The sequence below is a fragment of the Oncorhynchus masou genome, chromosome 29, assembly GCF_036934945.1.
Source record: "Oncorhynchus masou masou isolate Uvic2021 chromosome 29, UVic_Omas_1.1, whole genome shotgun sequence".
NCBI classification, from domain to species: Eukaryota; Metazoa; Chordata; class Actinopteri; order Salmoniformes; family Salmonidae; genus Oncorhynchus; species Oncorhynchus masou.
The window spans coordinates 58,409,729-58,429,369 of NC_088240.1; the positions used below are offsets into that span (position 1 = coordinate 58,409,729).

The 19,641-nt window shown below is 41.6% G+C and overlaps 1 protein-coding gene across 1 annotated transcript in view; it reads right to left on the reverse strand.

Annotated features, from left to right (window-relative positions):
* LOC135520098 (mitogen-activated protein kinase kinase kinase 5-like) overlaps positions 1 to 17,314 on the reverse strand; it is a 33,120-nt gene extending 15,806 nt beyond the window's left edge. Inside the window, exons 1-15 of the mRNA XM_064945434.1 lie at positions 16,845 to 17,314; positions 16,527 to 16,666; positions 15,591 to 15,778; positions 15,114 to 15,282; positions 11,116 to 11,222; positions 10,626 to 10,796; positions 10,079 to 10,191; positions 9,509 to 9,668; positions 6,179 to 6,329; positions 5,680 to 5,784; positions 5,255 to 5,307; positions 3,342 to 3,437; positions 2,618 to 2,702; positions 1,811 to 1,944; positions 870 to 997 (exon numbers count right to left, since the gene is read on the reverse strand). Of these exons, the coding sequence (XP_064801506.1) occupies positions 870 to 997; positions 1,811 to 1,944; positions 2,618 to 2,702; positions 3,342 to 3,437; positions 5,255 to 5,307; positions 5,680 to 5,784; positions 6,179 to 6,329; positions 9,509 to 9,668; positions 10,079 to 10,191; positions 10,626 to 10,796; positions 11,116 to 11,222; positions 15,114 to 15,282; positions 15,591 to 15,778; positions 16,527 to 16,666; positions 16,845 to 17,175 (2,131 nt within the window). The 5' untranslated portion in view covers positions 17,176 to 17,314. The remainder of the gene's footprint in view (positions 1 to 869; positions 998 to 1,810; positions 1,945 to 2,617; positions 2,703 to 3,341; positions 3,438 to 5,254; positions 5,308 to 5,679; positions 5,785 to 6,178; positions 6,330 to 9,508; positions 9,669 to 10,078; positions 10,192 to 10,625; positions 10,797 to 11,115; positions 11,223 to 15,113; positions 15,283 to 15,590; positions 15,779 to 16,526; positions 16,667 to 16,844) is intronic.
* Positions 17,315 to 19,641: the final 2,327 nt, after the last annotated feature.

Here is a 19,641-nt window from a genome sequence, read left to right on the forward strand (position 1 = left end):
TTCACCGGGCATGCTACCTGTCCCAGACCTGCTGTTTTGAACTCTCTAGAGACAGCAGGAGCGGTAGAGATACTCTGAATGATCGGCTATGAAAAGCCAACTGACATTTACTCCTGAGGTGCTGACCTGTTGCAACCTCTACAACCACTGTGATTATTATTATTATTTGACCCTGCTGATCATTATGAACATTTGAACATCTTGGCCATCTTCTGTTACAATCTCCACCCGGCACAGCCAGAAGAAGACTGGCCACCCCTCAGAGCCTGGTTCCTCTCTAAGTTTCTTCCTAGGTTCCTGCCTTTCTGGGGAGTTTTTTCTAGCCACCGTGCTTCTACACCTGCATTGCTTGCTGTTTGGGGTTTTCGGCTGGGTTTCTGTACAACACTTTGTGACATCAGCTGATGTAAGAAGGCCTTTATAAATACATTTAATTGATTGATGTGACAGTTTCATAATTAGGGGAGCAGAGAAAGATGAGCAAGACGGGAAGTATTGATGAGAGAATGAGTGAATACAGTACCAGTGTGTGAGTGGTGGAGAGAGATTGAAAGAAGGAGAATGAGTAGAGAGGCACAACAACAACCGAGAAGTGAAGACTGAAACCATTAGCTGTATGGCAGTTTAAAAAGGTAAAGCAGGACAAGATTACCAAAACTTCCTTCAGTGAGAGAATTAATACTGTACATACCAAGTGAAGGAATGATAGAAAGACTTGTCTAAAGACTACACATTTGTAGTAGAGAGGCACAAAAGTTGAAATTAGAAACAGTGAATAAACTGGTTCTTTGTGACCTGGTTTATGGGACCATAGAAACAGAATGAGATTTAATATAGAATGAAACAGATTCTATTTCTATGCACTGTACCTCCAGGAACCTCCTCCATAAAGATCTTGATGAAGCCGTCCTGACTCATAGAGCCCAGGTACTGAACGATGTTCCTGTGCTTCAGCCTCTTGTGCAGAGCCATCTCCTCATGCAGAGGCTGGGAGTAACTGAGATTCACACACAGATGGGGAGAGAACCAACCATTAGCATTGGCACTAGATTAGCATAGCATTAGCAAATGGGACAGTGTTCATCTGCCGTTATAACAACATTGCTACAAAACATAAACAATGTTAGTGCTGGCTGTGCCGTCATTGAAAAACAACATAAAATTCACTCCAATATTGCAGTTGCGCTGACATGGTGTAGCTTTGACCTTTGCGTACTGTATGAATATGATGAGAGCTTTACAAGCACCTGTCATGTGCTGCTTTAACCTATGTGGCCATTAGTTCTGCAGAGGAACTAAGTACTAACATTTCTTGAACTATGGGGCTCAGCTCTTAGTCGAGGTCGAAGGCTCGTAAACAAGGAATGGGGAAATCTAAATAGACATCCATCTCTTCAGGGAGTAGAGATTCCAGTGTAGCTATGGGGACACTGGGCAAACATGACATTTGGCATGCTGAGGAAAACATCTGCGCATTCATTATTCTCATCATTAATCGTGAACCGTTTCGCTCACATTGTATAATATATTACACATTAGGCTAAAATAATAATTCGGATGTATGGTATCATGTGCAAAGAAAAGCAGCCTGGTCCCAGATCTGTTTGTGCTGTTGTGTCAACAAGTATGGTCATTGTTTGACAATACAGCAAAACAGAACTGGGACCAGGCAACAAAAAAAAAAAGGGGAAATGTAGCCTGGTCCCAGAACTGTTTGTGCTGTCGTGTCAACAAGTATGGTCATTGTTTGACAATACAGCTAAAACAGATCTGGGACCAGGCGAAAAAAGGGGAAATGTGTTTTCCATACGTGCTGTCTTTCTCTGGGATCTCCTTGATGGCGATGCGGACTTGGTTGCTCAGGTCCCTCCCAGCATACACCACGCCATAGGTTCCTTTACCCAGAACCACCTTGTCTCTGTTTTCGCTGGTCTCATAGATAAACTGCAGGTCGTAAGGGAGGTTTAATTCAACAGGATGACGGGTGTGAAAATAAATGTGCGTGTGTGTGTTTCATTAAAAAAAATGTGTCTCAAGAGAGTGTGTGGGTTAGAAAGTGTAAAGAATTTCACAAGCAACCACAAAAGAAAAGGTTGAGTGAGAGCACAAAGCAATGGAAAGGGATATATATTTAGAAATCTTCTGCTGCTCTGAACTGCAGTGAACTGAAATACTATTTGAAATTATTTCAAATAGTATTTGAACCCAGGTTTGCTGGAGTGACATGCTGGACTGAATCCAATGTTCTGTGAATACCAGGAACTTAACACACACAAAAATGAGGGGTCGGGAATACGGTAACCATAGCACTACTTGGGCGACGGTTAAGGGAAACTTTTCGCCTATTGACCCCATCATGACAGGGCTTGTTTGTGTACTGGTAGGTTAGAAGGGGGAGGGTGTCAAAAAAAGAAAAGCAGCCTCGAGAGGGAGGATTCTACGGCCCTATCGCAATTTGTGTCTCCACAACTCCTTGAATCCTTTCTCCTCACCTCCTTTTCAACCGTATTTTAGGAGAAGGTCCTATGTCTCACCCCTCGAACCCTGGTTTCCAATGCATTTGCAGGAGGAAGAAAGAGGAGAGGAAATGAATGAATTGAGAAAGAACCTAGCTGACCTCCAGTAATCCTCCAGTGAGCTCGCTGGAGTACTCCACTGGGGCTTCTGCCTGGGTTAGAAGAGAATTGACCATCTCACAGAACCTGATGGAGAAACAGCACACACAATAAACTAAATCACGTGGAAAAGACTGTTCAAATACGTGAGCATGTCACATATCAGGCAAATCATAGATAAGACCTGCAGAAACGTACACAAATTCAGTACGCGGCACTGTTATCAATGTCATGAAGTATTAAAGGGGACCTTTCGATTGCCTGTTATTCACCTTTCACTGATTCCACAAACACTACTATGAAAACCACTTCCTACTTCCTTCCTTCTCAGAAAGTCTTGGATAACACCTGGGATTTACTGTATCCCAATACACAACACCTAGCTAATACTGTACTGTATTAGCACACAATGTAAAATGCACATCCCTATCAATTCACACCAAAAGGGGAGAGAGAAGCAGGCTCTATTTTCACTAGGCCAGAGTAAAATAAACATTAACAGTTGTCATGTCAACACAATCAAATCATGTGATAATGGTTCAAAGAACAGGCCCAATCTGTATGTAGGTTTTGTGTGGACAATGTGGGGAATGAATCAATGGTTGATATGGTTGGTTGTTACACCCCTTCCTGCTAGACAGCTGGGCTAAAGGCTGCCTTTTGGTGTGCATTTGTGCGTGTGTGCGTGCCTATGTACACGTGTGTTTGTACGTGTGTGGGACTCACCCCTTACAGTGCAGCTCGCTGGGAAAGCAGAGTTGGAAGTCATCCGAGTTCTCCAGGACATACAGGAAGCAGCTACGCTCGTCAAACTTGGAAACACTGTGCAGGTCAAAAGGTTAAAGAGGGGCATTAAGAGCTACACAACACTTCAAAGCTAACAGCGGCGCCACAATAAAATAACAAGTATTCTCGAAATACCAACGCAGGCAAACAGTTAAGGGAATATGAATAAAGACAAGAAAAGCCAACAATGGCACATTCAATATGTGGCTCTCCAATTCAGAGATGGACATTTTCTTTCCATCTCGTATAGATTGAAATACTGATACGTTTGAAGCCACCAGGTGACAGTAGGGCTGGGCGATATGACGATATATATCGTGTGACGATAGACGTTTTGTTAGCGTTTCATATTATGCTCTATCGTTTACTTCGTTGTGTAGCAAATCACACAAGGCAATATTTTTCATCAAACGTGCCATGTGGAAGGAAATTTGCAACACAAACAAACATGGAGGGGAGTGACCGTGACACAGAGTACGGAGACACAGAGTTTGTACCTAAAAGAGGGGCTACTTCGGTCGCATGGACGTGATTTGAGTATGAAAAGTCTGGTACGGACTAGAAAACTGCCATCTGCAAAATATGCCGCAGGCCGGTCCAGACGACAGGCTCAAACACCACGAACCTCTTTAACCACCTGCGTAAGAATCTTGTGAAACAGCGCAGAAAGTCTACCGATGAGTCCCAGAAATGTATAGTCAAGTGCTCAAAACAAACCCCCGACAAAGACATTGCAAGAGGCTTTTGCCCGCGGCACATCATATGGTATAGAATCACGACAATGGAAGGAGATACAGCTGCCGTTACAACTTACATCTGCAAAGACACGGCCCAATATACACGGTTGAGAAACGGGGGTTTCGTGAGTTGGTGCTAACGCTCGACCCAAGGTACCAAATTGATATGTGACACGTATTAATGACAAAATAACATGCAAAACAGGCAAGCTCCTAAAAATATTTATTATATATTTTAGGCCTATATTTATTTTGTTTGCAACATCAGTTGAAGTGTTTTCTATTTACCTTTTTAGATTTTATACATTCATATTTTGTTATATGTTTAATTGAAAATTTGCACAAAGGTTCTAAATAAAATGAGAAATAATCAAACATGAGTAAGTACCTTTTATTTGTTGGGTATAATTCTAAATGTAATAAGAAATATGCCTTTACATGTAGTCATTTTATATCAACTATTTATTCATTGAATTTACAGAAAATATGCTATATCGTGATATGTATCGTTATCTGGATATGAAATGACCTATATCGGGATATGGGATTTTGGCCATATCACCCAACCCTGGGTGACAGTGTTGCAAATATAAACTGAAAGAAAATAAATCTATCGCCCAGGAGGCAGTTCGGTAGGCAAAACAAGGGTAAAGTACACAGTGACCTCCACAGCCAAATAGACACGGACGGACACACACACACACACACACACACACACACACACAGTCAAAGTCGTTGAAAACAACATAGACAAAAACACCCTGATGGCCAGTGGCCAAGTCCACCAGACAGATAGTGTTTAGACTCAGTAGACCGCAACCTGGCTTCAAATACTATTTGAAATCCTTTCAAATACTTTAGCTGGGCTTGATTGAGCTTGCCTGGCGCAATGGAACCAATAGAGTAGTCGCAAACCTGCAAACTCCACCCATCTGGAACTCCAGGCAGGCTAAAGGAAACGCTGAAATAGTTCAAAAAGTATTTGAGCCTAGGTCTGGTAGACTAGCCCTGGTGATGTGTATGGGCTGCAGGCGTGAACACGACACACCCACACATCACAGAGCCAGGAACTCAGCCCAGAAATATTAGCACACTCTGTACTGTCTGTTACCGTACCTCACTCCCCGGATTTGCGAGGCTGGGAAAGTCCACTGGGCTTTCTGGCCTTTCTATGGAAGAGAAGACATGGCAAACTGTCAAAATGCTGACTCAACAGTCTAAACACACACACAAAGTGTGCACTCGCCTGCACACACACGCGGGTGGCACACATCCTCATTAGGCGATTATAGGCATGTCTTCTTTCCCGTCACTGACGTGGTGCCATTTTGAAAACACTCCACGCCTATTCTGGTGAAACACACCATTCCTGAACTACCATTTTCTATGTCTTAGCAGGTTGAAAACTGTAGACCTGTACAGTATAACTCAGCAGTTCAATATCTACAAGGCGGTAGAGGGGTCTGTTCACCTGGTCCCAGATCTGCTTGTCCTGTATAGCCAACTCTTACGGTCATTGTCATGCCGAACATGGTCTGTACCTTCAGGGGTGTGATGTGGTTGAGCCGAACTGTGCAGCTGTCATCCTCCTCACTCACACACACTATAGTGGGCTGGAGCACTTTGGTCTGCTCCAAGATCAGAACCTGAGGAACGGCAATGGTTAATGGCGATAACAGTTTTTGGCATTAAAAGGTTACTTTTCCAAATAATTTTACTGCAGAAAGGGACTGTACATTGTCAACATGACAAACTCTCCCGGCAAGGTGAAGCCAAGTGCCAACATCATTAGCAATTATCTGACCATGACCGTGCAGTTAAATGCATGTAAAAGCAAGTATTTTTTACTGCACTGCATTTGAATGCCCAGAACTGTCATATACTAGGCAGAGAAAATCTATTGAGGTCTCACAAAGCAATGTGGGTTTGAGGAACTAGGAGTACTTGGAGCGGTAGTGTCTGACAGAGTGACTTGGAAACATGCCGCTATGCTCCAACTCAATAAAGCTGAATGTACTGGGAGCTGTGGTGAGGTCTTACTGGGCAGCGGTCAGTGGAAACAGTGGGCTTGCAGGCTTGCAGCAACAGCTCCATCCAGAAGTCCACAGTCTCCTGTTTAGACGGTTTCACCTCCGGGGGCTTGGTGAACTGATGGTACAAGATGAACGTCTCCATGATCGAGCCCACATACCTCAAAAGAAAGATGCGAATAAGTATTTGAAAATCTAAATTCAAAACATTGACCTTAAAAGAGGTCATACCAAACTTTTGCTTAGGGGAAAGGTTTCCACTAAATGGCCAGTATCTTTAACATTAAAGGTCCAGCATAGTCAAAATCATGTTTTTCATCAAATGGATGATATTTAGATGAAACCAAATCAAAGTAGGATGAACAAAGTAGGAAAAATTACTGTTGCTGGTACATTTATCAAGTCTGATCATAAAGTTACTGGTCCCCTCCCCCCATGTGAAACACTTGAATTCAGGTGGCGGGATAATTTAGGGTTTCGTGTGACATCACATAAATCCCTCAATTTAATACACCAATGGTAACGTCTTATTCTCTTGCCTAATTTAAATAAGTACCGACTCGTAACCATCAGCATAGAAGGTATGTTTGCAGAGGGGTGTGGTTTACATAGCTAGCTAGTCTACTGGTGCTAAAATTTGACTGCAAGGTGACATCAAATTACAGGTTTCTCCTATTCATCTATGACAAAGATAATTATAGGTCCCCCCTTTCATCTGTGTCTGGTGTTTGCTAGTTACTGGCTAGCTAGTTCTTCAGCCAGCATGGAACAAAGGGGGGGGTCGTTCAAAACTCAGACGCAGTTGTCATGTCAACATTAGAGTGTTGGACTAGTAACCTTAAGGTTGCAAGATCGAATCCCCGAGCTGTAAAGGAAAAATCTGTTGTTCTGCCCCTGAACAAGGCAGTTAAGAACAAATTCGTATTTTGTGGGTTAACTGACTTGCCTAGTTAAATAAAGGTAAAATAAAAAAAATCTGTCAGTTTTGCTGCAAAATCCCATGCAAATGGGAGATCCTGACATCATTGATAGTCATGGTTTATGAATATGGTCTGGCAGTCAACATAAAAATACACACATATATACACACACACACACACACACACACACACAGTTGAAGTCAGACGTTTAAATACACTTAGGTTGGAGTCATTAAAACTAATTTTTCAAATACTCCACACATTTATTGTTAACAAACTATAGTTTTGCCAAGTCGGAGAGGACATCTACTTTGTGCATGACAAGTAATTTTTCCAACAATTGTTTACAGACAGATTATTTAATGTATAACTCACTGTATCATAATTCCAGTGGGTCAGAAGTTTACATATACTAAGTTGACTGTTCCAGAAAATTAAGTCATGGCTTTAGAAGCTTCTGATAGGCTAATTGACATCATTTGAGTCAATTTGAGGTGTACCTGTGGATGTATTTCAAGGCCTACCTCCAAACTCAATACCTCATTGCTTGACATGGAAAAAGTCAGCCAAGACCTCAGAAAAAAAAGTAGACTTCCACAAGTCTGGTTGATCCTTGGGAGCAATTTCCAAACGCCTGACGGTACCATGACCATCTGTACAAACAATAGTGCGCAAGTATAAACACCATGGGACCACGCAGCCATCAAACAGCTCAGAAAGAAGATACTTTTGTGCCTGTTTCCTCCAGTATCTATATCCACAGTAAAACAAGTCCTATATCGACATAACCTGAAAGGCCACTCAGCAAGGAAGAAGCAACTGCTCCAAAACCGCCATATAAAAAGCCAGACTACGGTTTGCAACTGCACATGGGGACAAAGATTGTATTCTTTGGAGAAATGTCCTCTGGTCTGATGAAACAAAAATAGAACGGTTTGGCCATAATGACCATTGTTATGTTTGGAAGATAATGCGGGATGCTTTGCAAGCCGTAGAACACCATCCCAACTGTGACGCACGGGGGTGGCAGCATCATGTAGTGGGGGTGCTTTGCTACAGGAGGGACTGGTGCACTTCACAAAATAGATGGCATTTTTATTTTTTTATTTTACCAGGCAAGTCAGTTAAGAACAAATTCTTATTTTCAATGACGGCCTAGGAACAGTGGGTTAACTGCGGGTTAACTGCCTGTTCAGGGGCAGAACGACAGATTTGTACCTTGTCAGCTTGGGGATTTGAACTTGCAACCTTCCGATTACTAGTCCAACACTCTAACCACTAGGCTACCCTGCCGCATCATGAGGAAAGAGGAAAAGTAGGTGGATATATTGAAGCAATATCTCAAGACATCAGTCAGGAAGTTAAAGCTTGGTCACAAATGGGTCTTTCAAGTGGACAATGACCCCAAGTATACTTCCAAAGTTGTGGCAAAATGAAAGAAAGAAAATTTGTTGGCAGAATTGAAAAAGCGTGTGCGGGCAAGGAGGCCTACAAACCTGACTCAGTTACACCAGCTTTGTCAGGAGGAATGGGCCAAAATTCACCCAACTTATTGTGGAAAGCTACCCAAAATGTTTGGCCCAAGTTAAATAATTTAAAGGCAATGATACCAACTACTAATTGAGTGTATGTAAACTTCTGGCCCACTGGGAATGTGATAAAATAAATAAAAGCTTAAATAAATAATTCTCTACTATTATTCTGACATTTCACATTCATAAAATAACATGGTGATCCTAACTGACTTAAAACAGGGATTTTTTTACTTGGAATAAATGTCAGGAATTGTGAAAACTGAGTTTAAATGTACTTAGCTAAGGTGTATGTAAACTTCCGACTTCAACTGTATATATTTTATGAGGCATACCCAGACCTTACCCTGTCCAGTTTCAACTGAAATTGTCCAAGATGAACGAGCTAGCTAACTTCATGATCTCACTGCAACACTGCTCATTACATCCAAATTGCTTGTCATAAGTATTTCAAAGAACTGTCAGTCAAGGCAAGCTCCCCCCACTCAGCCTATTAACTCCCCGCCCACTCAGCCTGCCTTTTCAGTCTTACTGATAGTTAGACATGAGAGAAGTAGTGCATTTCCTCAAATTTGGAGCATTTTTAAAATCGTGAAAAAAAAATACAGGCTATTATTTAATACAGCTATTATTTAATCCGGATGACTGTACTTGCCCTTTAATGGGATATTTTGAAATGTGGCCCCTCATCCTGGTTTCTAATCATCTCAATCTCAAAAAGCAAGTTCATATAAACATCAGTGTTATTGAGGAATCTGTTAGAATGATATGCTCATATATTTCACATCAAGAATAGCTGCCTGGTCCCAGATCTGTTTGTGCTGTCTTGAATGTTTGCAGTGACAATGACCATAGGGATCTAACAAGATGAACTGTGACCCCTCTCACCACATGGGTGCATTGAGCCGGTAGAGTTTCTCTGAAGCCTCGATGACCTTCCTGTGTTCGTTGGCCAGGATGCTGGCTCCCAGGTAGAAGCCTACGTCCCAGTAGTCCTGCATCTTCTCCAAGCTGCCCTTCCTCCCCAGCAGGCTGCTCAGGGTCACGCCTGGAAACACACACAACAAACACAAACACACACGGGCGCAGACAGACACAGAGGTTGGATATTGAGAATATTATATATTTTTTTCCCTCAGGCTAACAGTATGGCATCGAAATGTAACGAAAGAAGACATGACATGGCACAGAAGCCCAAAAAGAATAACAGTGACATGCATTAATAAATAATGTAGGGGTGTAATTATTTATGCAGGCTGTTAGTAATGATGATAGTGATTGGCAGGGAGTAGGACTCCACCAACAATTAGCCCACATTCACTGTGGTTGATTACTGGCATGGATTAAAAACAACAAGGCAATTGTAGTTTACTTAAGCAATTATACAAAACGAACACACTAGTTCACTTTGACAGGCTACTGATTCAGGGCAGTAGAGTGTCGGTGAGAACAATGTACCTATCTTGCGCAGCTCGATGGAGGTGTCAAATTCATGGCCGGCAGCCATCAAGAGGACAACGTTGTTGATGCCGGAGTGGAGGGTTTGCTCTGTCTCGAAGGCTTTGCCGTACCTGGGGGAGAATTCATGAAGGGAGATTAAAATGGATTAATTAATTAACATATATTGCTGCCTAGTCAATGAGCTGACCTAAGCAATGTTTTGCTTAATAACAGCGTATCATAAAGAATCAGTTGTGTCAGATGTCATAAGCCTGACACAAGGCGTCATGACTGTTTATGCCATCTGCCATTTCTTAATTCTAACAGTGTTATGCAGCCTTTATGACAGAGGACTCAAGTAAAGTGCAACTGAAAAGGATGGAGGGAACTCAAAGGAATAACATAACATAGACTGATGTCGAGCCCTAGTAAGGAGGGCTTGACTGGAGTGAGTGAAGAGATGCTGTGTGTACGGTGTGGATATTAGGACGACCGACAAGTCCGAGTGGCTTTGACACCAACTCCAAGGCTGTACTAATATGGACACCGTAATGGAAGGTCTCACCAGTAGCAGGCCTGGTCTCGACTGCGATGGTCTTTAAAGCCTGAGCTCATGAACATGTCTTTGTAGATACGGCCACAGAGGCAGTGCACGTCCGACGCCACCCGGTCACCTGACTCCACAATGGGCAGAATCACCTCCAGGGCCTTGGCACGGTCACCTGGACGATTCCTCCTGAAGGTCAAGGATTAGGAAACATTATGACAGATGGAATCCTCAGAATGAACAGCCCATGTCATGCTGGAAGTTAAAGTGTCAGGTAAATTTCTTGAAGAAAATCTGTGTGCTTGCTTCAGTCGTCTAAAATAATAAAGATAGGGGGGGAAAAAAACAGTACGGTGCTTTCAGCAAGGCCCCTACTTAAGTGTTAAAATGGGGGTTGGCTCCAACCCATTTAGTGTCGTATACACATTATTTCCTTTTATGATATCATGTGAAAGACTATCGTCAAACAGAATATGTGAGCAATACACAAGTAGAGGAACAATGGTACCTGTTTAAAGCAAATATGTAGTGAAAATTGATATTCTGCTGGGAAGCCGCCAAGCACGTGGGCAAGTTGTTCAGGCTCTCTACCAGTTTGATAATGGCATCGTAGTCCTGAAGTCAGAAAGAGGACTGGATTAGAGCAAACCCTTTATCAACATTACAATGACACCTCTGATTTCAAAGCATTATATATTAGGCATAGCTGCAGACACCTTTAATATTTTTAAATAGACATACAAAGTGAAGATCCTCCCTCAAATTGATTTACTTTAACCCCTGCAGTACTTGTTATACATGCATGTAGGGTTGGGCGATGTCAACATTTGTTCAAACATGATTAAGAAGACATGACAAATGGTGATATAAAATGAATATCCCCCTTTATTTGCCAAGCCGAAAATATACACAGCACCAATCAAAAGTTTGGACACAACTACTCATTCAAGGGTTTTTCTTTATTTCTACATTGTAGAATAATAGTGAAGACATCCACACTGTGAAATAACACATATGGAATCATGTAGTAACCAAAAAGGTGTTAAACAAATCCAAATATATTTTAGATTCTTCAAAGTAGCCACCTTTTGCCTTGACAGCTTTGCACACTCTTGGCATTCTCTCAACCAGCTTCACCTGGAATGCTTTTCCAAAAGTCTTGAAGGAGTTCCCACATATGCTGAGCACTTGTTGGCTGCTTTTCCTTCACTCTGTGATCCAACTCATCCCAAACCCTCTCAATTGGGTTGAGCTCGGGTGATTGTGGAGGCCAGGTCATCTGATGTAGCACTCCATCACTCTCCTTCTTGGTCAAATAGCCCTTAGAGTCTGGAGTTGTGTTGGGTCATTGTCCTGTTGAAAAACAAATGATAGTCCCACTAAGCACACAGCAGATGGGATGGCGCATCACTACAAAATGCTGTGGTAGCCATGCTGGTTAAGTGTGCCTTGAATTCTAAATAAATCACTGACAGTGTCACCAACAAAGCACCATCACACCTTCTCCTCCATTCTTCACTGTGGTAACCATACATGCAGAGATCATCTGCTCTGTGTCTCAAAGACAATGCGGTTGGAACCAAAAATCTTAAATTCAGACTCATCAGACCAAAGGACAGATTTCCACCGGTCTAATGTCCATTGCTCGTGTTTCTTGGCCCAAGCAAGTCTATTCTTCTTATTGATGTCCTTCAGTTGTGGTTTCTTTGCAGCTTGAAGGCCTGATTCACACAGTCTCCACTGAACAGTTGATGTTGAGATGTGTCTGTTACATTTATTTGGGCTGCAATTGCTGAGGCTGGTTACTTTAATGAACTTATCCTCTGCAGCAGAGGTAACTCTGGGTCTTCCTTACCTGTGGCGGTCCTCATGAGAGCCAGTTTCATCATAGCGCTTGATGGTTTTTGAGACTGCACTTGAAGGAACTTTCAAAATTCTTGAAATTTTCCGGATTGACTGACCTTAATGTCTTATTCTCTGTCAAATATCTTTGCTTATTTGAACTGTTCTTGCCATAATATGGACTTGGTCTATCACCAAATAGGAGCCATGTTCTGTATGCTAACCCTACCTTGTCACAACACAACTGATTGATGCAAACGGAGGAAAGAAACTCCACAAATTAACTTTTAACAAGGCACACCTGTTAATTGAAATGCATTCCAGATGACTACCTCATGAAGCTGGTTGAGAGAATGACAAGAGTGTACAAAGCTGTCATCAAGGCAAAGGAAGGCTACTTTGAAGAATCTCAAATATAAAATATATTTTGATTTGTTTAACACTATTTTGGTTACTACATGATTCCTTATGCGTTTTGACAGGTACTGTATATTTGTTTACATTTAGAATAGTACATACAGCTAAAACATATTTTAGTAGCCTATTCCTCTCTGTTGGAGCTGTGGCATAAAATAAGTGTGTGTCTGTGTGTGCCGACATATTTTATGGGTTGTAAATCATGAAGGGTCCGGCAACTCTGCTGCCCCAGAACTGGATAATTATTCAATGATTTGCATTTTTGCATAATCTTCCTCTCTTATTAGGCCTAGGTTTCTATATGTTGTAGGTAGGTTCTGTACATTGCTAATAATAGGCTATTGAAGTAGGCCTATTTTGTATTTTTTTTGTATTTTTTATTTTACCTTTATTTAACTAGGCAAGGTAGTTAAGAACAAATTCTTATTTTCAATGATGGCCTAGGAACAGTGGGTTAACTGGCTGTTCAGGGGCAGAATGACAGATTTGTAACTTGTCAGCCCGGGGGTTAGTCCAATGCTCTAATCACTAGGCTACCCTGCCTACTCCACACATGATTTCTTTCATAAGCTTTGCTCAGCTGTAAGTTTCCTTTTAACTTCTCATTAGAATTTGCACATCAAACTAGTGTTTGCAAAATTTCACTTCTTGTTGCCAGTAATATTTGCCATTGAAAATAAATGTTGTAGAAAATCACCTATAGATTCTGACTTTCACAATTGTTCCTATTTGAAAGCTGTAACTTTAGGACATGAAAACACTTTATTAGAACAGCCTACTTGGGAAATATATTTTAGAACTTTAACTTGTCTTAATGCTTTTGATAGGCTATTTTAATTAGTAGGATTTGGCTTTTGGCCATTTGGTTCGCCACGGCAAGTAGGAGGGATGAATAACTTATTTTAGACTAAGGTTTGTTGAAACTACTCATTCTATTTGTCTATCTTGCTCTTGTATGAGCTTCCTCTCATTGTTACCTTAGGACTATCATGTTAACTTATTCAAAAACAACTTGAAACTGTCTGAGAAGTCTGTTAAATAAATGTATTGTTTGATCAGGAAGTAGTACAGCGGGAGGAAGCGGGAGAAAGCCAGCATGCATAAAAACAGATGTCATATTCAAGTCAAATGGAGCAAAAACACAACATTTGGATTTTAAAATAATTAGACACTGCATTGTCCCCTATATAAAAAAAATATAGGCTTCGGCTATATGCCAATTGAGAAAGAAAAAATATATGTATCTGAAAGGACATTCTGCGCTGCTTTGGTGAAAATCTACATTGTTCTTTTGCATTCTGTAACTTCTTTGTAACATATTTATTGAAATAGGTTATGCAGGCTATAGCAAAGAAATAGCCCACTTGGCATGGCCCTGCTGTGGGCTGCCCAGTCCGCTCTTTTCTGCGTGGAGCCAATCAAGTTGAAACAGGCTATACATTGTCTGTCACAGCACAATGTCATCACCATCAGCGATAGCTGTCAATCGTCTTCGATATCTGATACTATCGTAATATCACCCAACCCTAAAAGTTCTTGCATACAACTGAGACCCCTGATGAGATGACTTTATTTTTTTACTTAGAATGACCTTGGAGGGCTGCTATCTAATCATTGTTAGCATTCAATCCCCTTTAAATATTGGTCTTTGTGTTCACAAAGAAAGAGCATTAATGTTTCAATGAAGGTAGTCAACCATCATGCAGACTGTAGATCCGCCACACTAACACACAGGTTTTAAAGGTAGATTTGGCGATGCATGAAGTAAACTGCAGAGTTGGGCCAATTTCCACACCAACTAAAAGTATGATGCACGAGGCTAAACTTCTCAGCTATTTTGGTACCGCAGCTATAACATTGCAGCAGTTACTCTGTGAGTGAACTGTCTTGCGTCCAGCTTATCTGCGTGGTTCATTCTTCTGCTCGTGGTAACTTCATATTGCCGATTCTCTGTTTAAAACACCACAAAAGCATTCCACAGTCATAAAAGTGAGCCCATGCAAAAAAAATAATCTACTGCCCAAACACAACAGCCACCATAAAATAAACAAGGGCAGTCTTGACACTGGCAAACACAGAACCACTGAGCACTAGGTCGTGTTCATTAGGCACCAAATGGTAGGGACTACCTGGACTTGTCCGATAAGAAGAGCTCGTTTTCATTTTCTATTACACAATGCTTTGCTACGGTGTAACCTAATGAACATGATCCAGGTCCCTGTCCCTCGCTCCCATAGCTAAGCCCACCTGGACATCCCGGTACGACAGCAGTAGGTTCATGATGATGTCTGGGCTGAGCAGCTCCACCGTGTCAAGGCGCTTCTGGATGCGACCCAGCTCCAGACTCAAGTCCTGGCCACTGAAGCGCTCCCGAGCCGTGCGGATCTCGTGCCGGATGGACTCCCGGAAGTACTCACTAATAAGAGAGTCAGTTTTACCCTTACGCAAGGCACTTAACCCCTGAAAATGCTTGTGATCCAGGGGCATATATTGCATATAGCACAAATGACTGATAATAGCTCATGTCGAACTGAAAGACATTTGCAGTTGGGCAGTCTAGACATTTCCAAGCTTAACCATGTACTTTATTTGCTGCTACTCTCCCACCCAACCAAGCTATCGAACCAAGCAGATGGGTTGAGCAAAAAAACAAAGTGAAAGACACAATGTGGGAGTCATAAGGGAATATTTAGATATGCAGCGTGGGAGGCATGACAGGCTGACCTGGCATGAACGTGCACATTGTCCAGCAGTTGGATGAGCCTCTCTACCAGTGGGGTAAGGAGGGGTTCCAGTTGGAAGCTTGGCTGCATCAGTTCTTTGATGCCGTTTACGAGGGTCGCGTCGCAGGCAAACACCTTGCCCTGTGGCAACACTACATACGGGATGAACGTGTAGCTCCCACACTGCTCCTGAGGGAAGACACACATATGGGAATTAGCATACGAGCTTTCACTCACAAGCGTTACCTATATGCAGCATACATAAACATTATGACCAAATCCCAGCACACGATTAGCAAAAAGAAACATATACAATATTCACCTTGGAACCACTGTATTAACGTGTGTTAAAATATTAGGAAATGTTTTTTTTGCTTAATCCCATCTCTGCAAATGCTGTATAAATATAAATGAGGTGATGTTCCATTGTCATGTGCCTGCTTGAGGACTTATGACAATGGAGTACTCATCTTGCTACCTTATCCATTCCAGAGTGGTATCGTGCTCTAACAGTGGTGCTGCTTTAAACACACATATCTACTAAACACACACATCCGCTTGATAGGCCTAAGGAAATCCATTGCCCTATAAACCTATAAAAGACTGCAATTCAACCTTTGTTCAACAATCCATAGAAAACAACCTTAAGATCAACCTATATCAGGAAAATCAGGGCTATAAAAAGTCACAAATCCTTATTTAATTTTTTTTTTTTTTAAGTGCAGTAGATATTGGCAATATTATGCAACTGGTGGTGTGACTGTTGTGGCAATGGAAGGGACATCTTTATGGCACTGTAGCCTACTTCTTACAATATGCCACACCTTAAAATCTGTTTACAACCCAATTTCCCCCCAAAGTGAGCTGCCAAAAGGCTCACTTGGTCCCTTCGTCAATAATGTAATCATTGTAAACTCTCACGATGCCCTGCGTGTACCTTGAGTGCTTGCAGGTCACTGTCCTGCTTGTAACAATACAGGATGATGTTATTGGTCATGCTGAAGCTCTCTCTTACGCCCAGGTGATAGAAGAGTGACTGCTGACAGCAAGTGTCACTAATTTCCACCACTGCCACATCTGTCAAAAGAGAAGGGTCAAATTGGGTGTCGAAATTCGAAAACACCCGTGCAGCCCCGGTACACACGTAAAATACCTGTGTGCAGAACACACACTAACTTTTTGGCCAACAACTTAGAAGAATGAAGTAGTGTGGTGTGGCAAATGCCTTGCAGACAGTCGACATGACTATACTTGCCTGCATTGTAGAATATATCAAGAATGTCAGTCGTCCCAAGCGATATCCTCTCGAAAGGAATTGTTTTGAACACCGCGTGCGTGTCCGCGCAGGCTTCTTTCACAGACTTCAGTGACAGGTTCTCTTCTGTCTGTGGCAGGGATGCATCCTCAACGACAATGTATACAACAGCAACAGCCCTAGTCCGGCTCCGGGGTGAAATAATGTGCTTATTCGAGGTGCTGAGATCAATAGCCAAAGGGTCCTGCCATAAACTTCCAGCTGATACCCAAACAGGATCCTTTCTTTTGACCTCGTGCAGGCTCATACGCCTGCGTTCGGTGGTATACATTTTCCCAAATATTCAAGGACTCATATTCCAGTGTGTCATAGACAGCGCAGCTCTGTTCCTGTAAATCCCCCAGGTGCGTCTCGTCTCCAGTGACATTCCGCGAACAGTTCCCTACACGCTTTCAACCCCTCCCATATCCCCGGCTGCGAACTCGCCCAACGTCTACACGCAAACTTCAAACACAGGACACGTTACAATATGGAAATAAACAAACGTCTTTCTCATTGGTGTAGCAAGTGTTCATGTGCACTTGAACATCGCATCCACTTTGGTATTTTATTAGGATCCCCATGAGCTGTTGCAAAAGCAGCAGCTCCTCTTCCTGGGGTCCACGCAAAACATAATACAGAACATCAATAGACAAGAACAGCTCAAGGACAGAACTACATAAAACATTTTAAAAAGGAATATATATATATATGTAGCCTACATATCAATGCAAACACACAAACTATCTACCGGTAGGTCAAATTAACTGTTGGGTTTACAGAGGCTCCTCTATGACCTCTGCTGGCGTAGCCAGAAAAACGTTTGGTGGGCCGGAAAAAATGTTGCTATTGAGATACATTTGTCGTTTTATTGCTAATCTCATTCTATTCTACACATTTTGCTATGATGCTGATAGAAAATATTTATATTTTAAACCTCATTTCCTATAATTCTACACATTTTGCAGAGGGAGAAAGAAGTGTGTTTATTTCCATATTGTAATGTGTCCTGTGTTTTTTAGTTTGCGCGTCTCAGAGCTCCATGTCTTATCTGTCACGTCTGTGCATAATGGGAGCACCACCTTTAGGCCTGTAGAACTATTGTTATTAAACATCTGTGGCCTGGTATACCCCAACCTGCTATAGCTGGTTTAGTAGCGTAGGACTGGTTAAGGCTTAAGTTTTCAATTTAGATTGAACTCTGTATTTTGAGAGTCTGTTCATTTTGTAAATATGTAGATTATGTAAATATTCATTCATTGGATTTCATCATTCACTGGGAACCACCTTTCACTGTGAAAAAAAACGGGACACCATGTTGCACTTGATCCTGCTGCCTCCTGCTACTTACTGCCTATAAGGCTGCTTCAACATTGAGTCTCTACGACAGCATCAGAGAAAATTCGGCATTTTTCAAGCTCAATTCCTGCAATTCTACACATTTTGGAATGGGACAGAGACTTTTTGTTGTTGCAGCTTTAAAGCTAATATCCTGCAATTCTATACATTTTGCCATGAGGCAGAAAACCAGAACTGTGTTATGTCCAAAAACCTTTCAAGGGGAATACAAGAAGTATTGATGGAGTACTATGGGAGCCTCCAAGACCCATGTTGCCCAGGGTTAAGAACATACATTGTAGAAAAGGCGCTAGGCTTTATGTTATATTTGTTCTTAATATCGACATTAATAGTAGAATGATAGTGTTTCGCAATATTCTTTCCCCAAAAATGTATCAGGTCCACACAAAATTTCATTTAAGGGTATAGCTTTCTTATTGGTCAACAAAAGACGACCATATCGTGGTCAAATTGACTGAGTTTCCTTTCGCTTCAGTACAGGTTAGCTGACGTCACAAAAACGGTGCGCAAGCATAAAGGGCAGCAGTGTTATGGTTCTGGATGGCCAGATAACTAGCAACAATGACAAGAAACTGACATGTGGCGAATCCTTAGTGGCTCGTTTCAGCTCAGTTGATCTTGTTCTTAATACCATGTCTTATTTGAAAGGTGTTTTGACTGATGTCACATCTATGATAATATGTCCCCAAAAAATGCTATCTAACCAACAACCTAAGGACGTATTTGAGAAAGAAACAAGTGCTCATTGTGCAACTTTGTGTTTTCAATAAACATTGGAGATGGACTATGTTGACAAATGCCGTCAAAAATCTATGCCAACCCCGCGTTTTGCCCCATAGTTGTGCACTTGTTGGTTTTGTTGCTAAACAACCAATCCCTTCTATATCCCCAGAGTAAGATTCCACAGCCACAAAGTCAAAATTGGCTACAAAAAAAAAGTTAGTGTTTTAATTTAAGGTTAACATTGCGGTTGTTAGGGTTAAATTAAAATGTTAAGAGAAATTGTAGAAAAGGGTGGGGATTATGACTTTGTGGTTATAGAAACGAGTGATGACCAATTGACCGGGGCCAGCAAATATTGTCAAATTGACTGGGGCTGTGCGATTTCGACATGTTTGACATTCGCTGGCCCCAGTCAATTTGAAAGAGACCGTTTGTCTTTTGTTGACCAATAAGGCTGCACCATTAGAATGAAGTTGTGTGGGCCCCCAATAACATTTCTTTGGAAAATGTATCACTATATGTATATATTAAGGACTTTCATGAAATTACAATGCAAAAATGTTACATCTAGATAAAAAAAATATAATAATACTACATTGTATTGCATTACACCCTCTAAACTTATTCGATAGATACCAGTCTTTGGCCAAATTATGTTCAATATGTTGTGGTTAGC